Source organism: Echeneis naucrates, chromosome 8 (genome assembly GCF_900963305.1).
Source record: "Echeneis naucrates chromosome 8, fEcheNa1.1, whole genome shotgun sequence".
In the NCBI taxonomy this organism is placed as follows: domain Eukaryota; kingdom Metazoa; phylum Chordata; class Actinopteri; order Carangiformes; family Echeneidae; genus Echeneis; species Echeneis naucrates.
In genome coordinates this window covers 1675204-1685838 of record NC_042518.1, presented here as the reverse complement: position 1 = coordinate 1685838, position 10635 = coordinate 1675204, and the positions used below count along the sequence as shown (strand labels likewise).

At 43.9% G+C, this 10635-nt stretch overlaps 1 protein-coding gene across 3 annotated transcripts in view; it reads left to right on the top strand.

Moving 5' to 3' along the window:
- Positions 1-5191: 5191 nt before the first annotated feature.
- Positions 5192-10635, top strand: part of LOC115047972 (shisa family member 6) — a 52909-nt gene continuing 47465 nt past the window's right edge. For all 3 annotated transcript variants that reach the window (XM_029509245.1, XM_029509243.1, XM_029509244.1), the window contains exon 1: positions 5192-5757. In XM_029509245.1, the coding sequence (XP_029365105.1) occupies positions 5192-5757 (566 nt within the window). The remainder of the gene's footprint in view (positions 5758-10635) is intronic.

The following is a 10635-nucleotide window of genomic DNA, read 5'->3' as shown; positions in this document are numbered from 1 at the left end:
AGCTCCACAACTTCCCTCCTCCCTTCGCCATGGTTACCATAGTAACCATCTGTTAGGCTCGGTTAGGTTTAGGAAAGATGGTCGACAGTAACAACAACAAACAAGGAGAAGCTGAAGGTGTGTCCCTCCGTTACTGCTCTTACGGCGTCCCAAAGAGCTGCCACTGTTGCCTAGCAACCTTAAAGCGCGCAACTTGTTTTTGGCAGCTTTTAGGGGCCTCAGTTTTTGTCGACGAGTTCAAATGACCTCTTGAAAAATATTTTCTGATCATTACATGCCTAATCTTAATGAATGGAATATGAGTTTGTTCATCATTTATCAAAATGCTTTAAGATTGTCCTTTTGGGGTTTGTAAATCAATTTTTTTTAATCACCATTCAAAATCTGGGAAGCTCTCTTTGGAATTAGAATTTGGCTTTGATGGGAGACAAAGGACTGATTTACTGTTAAATAATAATTTACTTGGAACAAAGAATTGGAAAATTAAGTAGCTCGATTTTCTCAAACAGCCAAAAAATAAATTCTCCTTCCAATTAAATAGAAATCAGCATTTTATTTATTTGGCCTTAAACCAAAATTTTTCATCTTCTTTGTCAGGTGCTGATACCTTTTAATTTTCTAGGCAGCCAAGCAGGTCTGCATGTCGCTGACTCGGATGTCTCTGCAGGTCTACGTGCTGGATGTTATGTGGCGCCGCTCTGAGTCAAGAGGCGGCGTGTTGAGCCTTTGAAACGTGTTGAAGCTGCCTGGCTCCTTAACAAAGGCGACAGAACGGACCCTTGAACGGGGCCGATGTCAGAGGAGAGCAATTCCCCTCTGTGCCAGAACTGGGGCAGACATTTTGGTTGGTGCTCTGAGCTAAGCCAAATCAAGACCCACATAAAAAATCCCTGATTGAAAGACAAAATATAGACCAACGAGATACTCCAGCGAGAATGTGGGGCAAACAACCGTGATACTAGTCAACGTGACAATTTCAAAGCAAGTGCTTTCAAGAGCTTTCTGCCTGTTGTGCAGAGAGCTGCATTACTTTCCCAGTGGAATGTTTTTGCGCTCTTTGGTAAAAAAAAATCTGACTCTGAGTTCACGATCTCTTTCATTATTTCATTCTTCTCTGGAAATTTGGTCTCATTATTCTTTGGCCAATGTCGACCCCGCCGTTACCTTTCATTGCCTTTTGCTGAGGCTGGCGCACTCGGAGCTGTTTAACAATCCCTCTTCCCTTTGTGCTCAACACGCCATGTGATGTGCCATTCTGAGTGGCAGAGGAATGGAGGGCCAATTTGCAAATGCTGTCTTCCAGATCATCCAGCGTGGAAAGACATTCATCAAAAGCTCCGTGCAACTTTTTTTCTCTCGTCTCCTCGTCGTATTATCTGTCAGGGGCGCTGTGGAGCTGATCCCACTTTTCCATTCAAGGGCCGGGGGGGGGCTGCGTGGCCGGTGTAAAGTGAGGGTGGGCAATTAAAGGCCACTACTTCCTTTCTCTCTGTCCGGGGTGTGAAATCGGCAGAGATGAAGAGGTTCGGGCGACTAATGAGTTGGGACAGATGCATTGCCATTATCCAGCACAAAGAGTGGAAAAGCACAGTGTCACCTGGAGAGGAACCTTTTCAGTTTGTTTAACGGAAAAAACTTCCTCAACACTAGACAACCTTCGTTGCCATGGTTACGAGAAGAAGAAGAAGAACAACAACAAACTGCTGCTTTCACGAGGGAAAGGAACACCGATCTCCTCCTGATGTGGATTTTGTCACCTTTGTCACTCGTATTTTTTTCTTATCGCTCCCATTGTCATCGCTACAACCACCAAGTGTCGCTTAGCAACAAAAGCTGAGAGTGATGTCGTTTTTGAATGACAAACTCTGCTACAGCTAACTTGTATGTTTAATAGAAGTAATTCAAGGAAGCACAATCAAATTTCGCTTTCCAAGACTGAAATTAATCATTTTTAGGACCTGAGGGGGTAAAATTAGCTCAAATTTTACAACAATTTAGAAAAACAAACAATCACAAATGTAATTTCAGGGAGTAAAAATGCCTTTAGTATCATCTTGCATCTTGTTGGAATGTTTTGTAGGAATCATGCAGCCCCGCAGTGCTCGGAGTGTAATTCCTGTTGCAGCAGCACACAGCATGTAAAAGGGCGGATGGTGATGGAGAGAAAAAGCCAGATGAGCACTGACAGTAAGAGGATATCACGAAATCTGCCTTGTTTGTTGAAGCAAGATGAAACACCTGAACGGGCAAATTGTCCATTGCCAAGCCTGGAAGAGTTCACACTGAACAGCACAGTGTTCTTTTTAAAATGGTGATTCAGACTCAGAGCTTCCAGAGACCCCAAACCATATTTTTAGGAAATTCTGGGAAATGTTGCAGCCTTTTAAGACATAAAAGTCCAAAGTTGGAATATTTTACGTAAGGCAGCCTGATGAAGACCTGCAACACGCTGATAGAGAACGTTTTTATGTTTCTGTCATGATTATTGTTGTTATTTTTTGTGGCCATATTTAGAGGATGAAAGGGGAACTGCGCCCACTACATGTTGTCATAATATATAAAACAAACAGTAAAACTAGCGTTGTGCATCTTGGGTTTGAATTGTAATTGAGCCTAACAAGTCTTATGGTGTAATTGAGAATACATTGATATAGAAGGACAGTTTGGATGTTTAGGATTGATGCAATAACTTCAAACGTTGCAGAGGATCCCAATAAATATAGGCACCTTATCCCGGCGGGGGCTTCGTTAAACATCTCTGCTATAAAAGTAATAACAGCAGACCTTGGTCAAACTGCATTCACCTTGATCAAATAGCCCTCAAGCTGGCTAAAACAAATAAATCTTGGCATTGGGTTTAGTCCGGACACCAGATGGATGAGCTTTGACACACCGGATAATAACCGAGTGGATGAGGACAGTGGAGTTCAGCAATGACAGCAAAGTATTTGAAAGTCAATTTGATGTGGCTTCCTCTTGCTGTCAAATTACCTGTCTGGGTGTTTTAATGTGGTGATTTACACCATCTGGTGTGGCCAGATTTAACCAGATTAAATCACATTTATGAATACAATTAAAGCACCAATCAAAAAATAATAGTAAAAAAAGAGCATTATAAATCCCCTTAAGTGCCGGTGCTCCAGATATTTCTCCTTGTAACAACCTTGTAAAAGTCAACGCATGATGGTGTTTCAGGTTGTAATGCGTCTGTCGGCCATCTTGTTTACTGAAACCAGAAGTAACTACCATTGGAGGAGAAGGTGGATCCCACCTGATCTGTGCTCCATCCTGATTGGATGGTACAGTCTGTCAGTCACACGGTAGTCCCGCCCCCTAAACCCTCCCCTTTCCCACTAAATAGAGCATCATTTAAAAAATTATTTAAAAATCATGTTGTATTTCAGACTGAAACTCAGGAAAACATAAACTGAGGAGGAGGGACATTTCCCTATACACTTCAACACAATCTGATTTTAATTAGCAATTACTGAATGTGAAAAGAATTGTTGAGGGTGATCAAAATCTCTAAATATGAAATCCACTTATAGAACTTTTACTCAAATATTTGACTTTTATTTCAAATTATCTTAAATTCATAAAAGCAAAAACAAACAAACAAACAAAAAGGTTTTATGCATAATAACTAATTCCTTTTACTTTGAAAAACCTCCTGGGGAATAAACCAGATCCTGATTCTGATCGTTCAGAAGAAATAGTAACCAGTTAGATTTCTGTGTGGAATTAAAACTGTTTCTGTATTTGTTAAAACTTCACTTTTACTTGGAATGCTCACATTTTATTTAATTTCACTGCCCCCCCCCCTACACACACACACACACACACACCCCTCCTGCTGCACTGACATGGCATTTGATTTATAATTCTAGAGTAAACCAGCAGAGGCATGTTTTCACATTCCCTGAACACACACACACACACACACACACACACACACACGGAGGCAATTACACAAGGCAGACTGCACACTGCAAACACAGGACGTGATTGGTGACTTGGTGTCTTGTGAGTGGATGCAGCTTGTGCGCGCGCTGATGCGTGAACATCCACCTCCAGCAGCTTCTCCTCCTGCAGACAAACTTCTAATACTCTGCAATCTTAATGTTTTCTCTCCTTCCTGAAGCCTGGAGGCAACATGGCCCAAGAAGAGGAGGGTGGTGGTGGTGGTGGTGGTGGGGAGGGGTACCGATTGATAATGAACTGAGGTACCTGAATGGGTGACGTGGGTGGAGGATTGCTGAGGGGGGGTCGACGAAAGAGAGGGAGAGAGAAAGAGAGAGGTAGAGGTGGCGGGAGGCGGGCCGGAGAGGAGAGAGAGAGGGAGAGAGAGGTCTTGCCTCTTGTGTTGCTGAGGCTATTTGATTCGGTGGCAGTGGCTGAAACAACCCCGTTACTGTCCACCGTTTACCCGGTAAGTCTCCTTCATCATCCTCATCATCATCTCTTCTGTTTTCTCCCATCAGATAAAAAAATAGAATTTAATGCTCCTTTTCTGTTCAGGAAAGTTTATGACTCAAATGATTTTTCACTGATGTGAAATTAACGAAGACAGACGTCTTAAGTTAAATGAGCCTTTTTTTTTCATGTTTTAAGTGAAAATATAACTCTTAAAAATATATGAGATCGAATTCATTCACTTTTTCTGACGCTGACATTAATTGGAAACTTGGGCGCTGTCCGTGGTGCTGAAGGTCCAATTATCGCTCGTCCAGATTGTTTTTTGAAGTTTATTGTTGATTGTTGGCGCGAAGCTTCAGCCAGATTTCCACACTGAAGCCATCTGAACACGTCTCTTTTCTCACAGTGCAACCACGAGGCTCGACCTTCCACCCGACATCGGCCGCTCATGCTGAAGAACAGGCAGATTTTCCCCCTCGGAGTCTTTATCAGCGTCTCCCGCCGCCGAAATCTCAGAAAAAGGGGTCAGTCAGGTCCGTCCACAGCCAATTCAGGCTCTTTACTGGATGACAACAAAGTGTGAAGATGCGCCGAGAGCTGCCAAGAGTCCGCGTCCAGAGTGAGTGAGAGCTTGGCACGTAAAGGAGTCCCCGAGATGAAGAAACCCGCAAGAAGCTCCACTCGGTAAGAAGTGGGAGAGTGATATTCAGAGAGAGAGAAAGCAGACGTGAAGAGTGTGGGGGCCAAAGAACAAACACCAGCGCGTCCTCAAATGATGGGGATAAAGCACCTTCTGCTTCTTTTGATTTACTTAGACCCGCTGAATGTCCTGTGCGCCGCCACCGCCAACAAAAAGAGCAAAACCCCGCCGAGGAGGCAGCCAAAGGTGAAGGAGGTCAACGGCAGCACCACTGCGGTCCCGGCGGTGGCGGCCGTCCCGGGGAAGATCACCCAGCTGCAGCCTCCCTCCATCGGCGTCGTGCAGCACGACACCTGCCTGGGCTACTACGACGTGAGCGGCCAGTACGACAAAGAGTTCGCCTGCAACAACACCGACCACCGGTTCTGCTGCGGCAGCTGCTTCCTGCGCTTCTGCTGCGCGGACCGGGGGAAGCGGCTGGAGCAGAAGAGCTGCAACAACTACAACACCCCGGACTGGATCAAAACCCAGCCCCCTTCACCGGCGCCCACCGGGGACACCTATGACCCGGAGCTGGACCGGACCAACACCACGGTGTACATCACCTGCGGGGTCATAGCGCTCATCATTGCCATTGGGATTTCTGCTAAAGTTGCCTACGATAAAGCCACCAAGCCTCCTCAGGAAATGAATGTGCACAGGTAAGACATTCCTTCTGTGAATTTACACTGTGAAAGGATGAACTGGGCGTGAATCTCCACCCATGTGCCCCCCCCCCCCCCCCCAAAAAAAAAACAAAACAAAAAAAAATCTCCCTGCTCACTGTAATGCTGCCTTATCATTTCAGTGATGTGTAGTAGTCAGATTGTACTCAAATGGAGGGAAAATCTTGAAGTATCTACAGTCTGACACCCCCTGCCCCCCCCCAGCCTGTCAGTCCAATCCAGCAGCTTTAAAGAGGATATCCATGTACATAGATCGGGCCGTGCTGGTCTGGTGACTCAGCTGATTCATTGAGATTTACAGAACTTACAGCTTCAGTATCAGACATCCAGATCCCCCCCCCCCCCCCCCCCCCCCCAACAAATCCCCGAACCCCTGAGCTTCCTTGTCAGAAAACGTCAAGACTGTATGCCTTTCTCTGATATCCACTGCTCTGTGTCAGTCCCAGGATGGAGGAGGAGGGTGGTGGGGTGTTAGCAGGGTGGGAGTGGCGGTGCGGGGGGGGGGGCAGTAGGTGGTATTTTACGTCAGTTCAACCTCGGGGGATAAAGCAAATGCCACTGAAAGCCATTATGAGTGATCACGTTCACAGTGATGGGAGTTGTGTCCTCAACAATGACAATATTGTTGAAATCCTCCAGGCAGCAGTAATGGTCATCCAAATGCTCAATGAACATTAAAGAAACATAAAAAAAAGAGAACACATCCTGCAGCCAATTCAGCCACCAGCTGAGCAAACGGCTGCATGGTGTCCTCAGGTTGCATTTTTTTCCCTTTCCGCCATCACAACACCAGATGACTTGTTAATGTTGCCAGCTATCTTTGTGTCGTAATTATTTTACGCAACAAACTGCTGTTTTTCTGTTTTTGTGTCCTGAAGCAAACACCTTCGACACAGTCACTCACTCCCTTTTTCTGCCTGAAGCGATCAGATTGGGGATTACAGAGTGTCCTGATGAGCTGCATGATGGTGGAGAGTTTGTTTTACCCGACACACGGTGCAGGAGCAGACAGTCAAAGTGAAACGTGAGCCCAGTTTCTCAGCGTTGGACTTTATAAATGACGATGGATTCTTTCTGCGTCTGTGCTTTAACCAGATTTGATCAACAGAAGCCAAACAGCCCCAAGACTTCCGTTTTAACGCTGTTAAACTCTGATTGGTGCATTTTACCAGCCAAGACCCGCCCAGAGACACAGAGAGCGAGAGAGAGAGAGCGAGAGCAACATGAATGCTGGACATGAATCTCCCATGTGAACATATTCAATACTGTTTGATGAGAAAATGATGTTCATGCTGAGCCGGTAGAAGGAAGCCTGATGTCATCAGAGCCTTTAAAAAGGCCGATAAATTGTTTAACTGGGGGTGAAATTATTGAGTGAATTCATCAACTACTTGATTGACACCAAATTAATCCACAAGAATTTTGATAACTGATTTGCTGTTTGTCATACCTCAACCAAAAATGCCAATTATTGGACGGTTCCACTTCTCCAAAAGATAATTTCATGGCTTCCTTTGCTTTTCATTATTAAAAAAAAAAAAGACAGAGATTTAAGCTTATTTCTTCAATATTCTCTGTGATTTTCTAAAAATAGAAAAGACAATAGTCAGCCAGTTCATCAGTAACTGCATATTTAATACTTCTGCCACAAAGTTAAAGCAGCATAATCAGTATCCTAAAAGGGCGACGTGACTCTCTGGATGTGAAAAGGGTCGTCGGAGAGTCGGCGTCTAACTTGGTTTGTTCTCGCACAGCTTTGTTTTGGTTCTCAGGTGATCTCATGTTGTCCTTTTCAGCAGCTGGTTTGAGTGGAAAAGCTACAAATATCTGTTGTTGTTGTACACATTATTTCTAAAACCAGTCAGACACCACCTGGTGAAAAGGCTGTGGAGAAAATACCTCCAGCAGTTGGTAGAGACCAAAATCAGAGATAAAAGAGAGTGTCTGTTGCTTATGGAAGACCAGTTTAGATCAGATGATCATCATCATCTTTAAGGGTGATATTTGAGAAGTTGTGTTGACAGCATGTTGTGATGAAAGACATTCGTCACGATTGCAGGTTAAAGATTTAAAAAATGCATGAAATTGTTTTGCTGGTGCGAAAACGATTTTCTCTTCCAGCACTGCGGATGATATTCACAAACTGTGAGATCAGCTGGAGAGCTCAAGGTTCTCCACGTTCCTCCTACAGTCCACAGGCCTGCAGCCTCGCTGGTTTTTCTACGTATGCTGGATCTCTCTTGTGTCTGGAGTTGTTGATTTGTCAACCTGAACAGTGTACAACAATACTGCGTCACATTTTGTCACACTCGGCCGTGTTGTGATTACGATTAATTGTGCAGCCCGACTTTGGATTTGCTTGTTTGATCCAGTTTTATCCAGTCGTGTATCATCCAATGCAGAAGAAGTGGAGGCCAAAAACATGAGATTGTAATGATAACCTCCACAACATCTACTTCCTGCTTTTGGTGCAATGCACTCTGGGATTCTCTCATCACCTGCTTCAGTAAAGGATGAGAAGCGTAGAAAGGGACCAACAGGGTTTTTTCGGGGTTAGGGCCCACTTAAATCACGTCATAGATGAAGTCAACAGTGCTCGGATGGTTGATTTAATGATATGAAGATAATTGATCTCAGTCATGAAACTTCGGTGCCTGCTGTTTTGAGAAAGCAGAGTAATCTCCCTTGACATTTTCTGAGAGACGCAGTGACAAGGTCTCTATAAAAATTAAGAGTGCTTTCAGTAAATCAGTTATATTCGGATTTAAGCTGCAGTGATTTCTTTAAGTGTCTTTGCAGAGGTTGGCTCTGTCAGCTTCTAATATCCATATGGACCCGTGAGATTTCGGAACGCAGCGTTAGTAAAGAACAACCAATTTCATGACGCAGTACTTTTATTTCCCCATCTATGCTCTGGGAAATGACAAGATGGTGAAGTTTATGTTCCCGCCATGGGGTGTCTGACCCACGCCATCTTTTCAATATGAGCGGTGGCCATGAGAGTTGAGAGAGAGGGGGCGATTAAATGGAGGAGCCGCCCAACAGTGTTGTTTCTTTTCTCTTTTTTTATGATTTGTTTATTCTCACCAGCCATTTGGTGGATTGAGCAGTCATTATGATGTCTGCTGGAATAGACCTCAGAGGTTGGCGGCAGACATTCGCAGTGACAGCCGTGACCAAGAAGAAGTAGTGGAACATGGGATTAGCTTTATATTGGCAAAATGGCCTGCTCCTTGAAAGTGTGCCGCTTCTTTGTTAATTTCCGGCGCCTCTCTTAAGTGATTTCGACTCTTACCTCTGCAGCTGAGGGAGCCGGTGTGAGCAGAATACTGAGCTGTTGGCAGATCTTTGCTGTTCGGTCCGTGACCTTCACCAAAACACAAGAAAGGCCGAGTGAGAGCTGAAGCCAATGATTTGAACAGGCCGTATCGATCCCCTTCTCCAGAGCAAACAGAGATGCAATTTATGCCAGCGAGGTGGTGAGAGTGATGCTTTGGTCTCTGATTGCAAGACCAAGAGATTGAGTTGAAAGGCAAGATGACTGCGAGTTGGCAAAAACAGCAGCGGAATAAGTTAATTGCAAAAAGGAGAGAGAGGAAGACAAAAGTCTTTAGGGCCAATATTATCAGTTGTACAGTAAAAAATTACGTGTTGGTTCATCTCTCAGTACTTTATAACTCTGCCAGCCTCTCTGTGACTGTCGAGCTCAATTTCATTTAACTTTTATTTCCTTTAGCAGCTGGACGCTGCAGTTTTTAGCTCACACAGGAGAAAAATCTACAATTGTTGGAAACTATTGCTGGCCACGGATTCATGGACCATCCTGCTTCTGGAATGAGCAGCTCTGTTAGGGATTGAGTGAAAAATCCTTTTTTTAGTGTGTTGGTGGTGATGCAGCACAATGTTATCCTGTGCAACAGTTTTTGGACAGTTAGGGATCTCTGTGGTGCAGAAAGCCACACAGTATCATACCAGACTTTGGCTTTTCACACAATATTTATTTGGAGAAAGAATTTGCTGTTTGGTTTATCCTTATATACAGGATTTGAAAGAAAAATTGAGAATATGACCAGATTTCTCCTTTCAGAAAGGTCCTTTAAGCTGTTCTTCTGTCCTGCTCTGCTTTATGCTCTATTTTGCTCCAAATATTTCATATTTTTACTAAAACATTTACCAATTTGTGTCTCTTCAGAATTGGCTCCACTTTTCAGTCCACCTCCAGTTTTATAGACTCTGCTTTAAATGAGGGACTCTCCAGGGTTCGATTCTTGGCCCACTGATTATTTTTCAATCTACAAGCATCCAAACATTTCATTCAGGCTTTGGATCGATTTTGAAATGTTCCCGCTGTCACTGGAGGCGATACATTGTCTAAAATATGCCAAGACTTAACAGCTTCCTTTTAATGATTTTTTTTCCAATACTAATATCAAATAACACAAAAACTGGATTTTTTTGGCTCAAATAGGATTACAATCATTTGTGACCAACACTCTCTTGCAATTTCCATATATTTTAACAGAAGTACTGAAGCGCGGTTTCATTTCCTTTGCCAAAGTCGTCCCATCTTATTAAAGCAACTTCCAAAAGTCGGGCCCGTTCCTACAGACTATATATTCCTGTTGCACACGACGTAGCAGCCAACTAGGACAATGTAAAATCAGGTCGCCTCTGTCTGTGAAAAAGAAACGGCTTAAGTGTGCTCATCCTGGAAGGGAAATGCTATTAATATACCGGATATTTCCCAAAGTCACAGAGTTATACAAAAGTGGACTGTGTGGTTGCTTTAGGTTGACATTGACACAGTTAAATGGTCCTTTCCTTTCCTTTAAGAAAATGAAGCGCCCGCTCAGA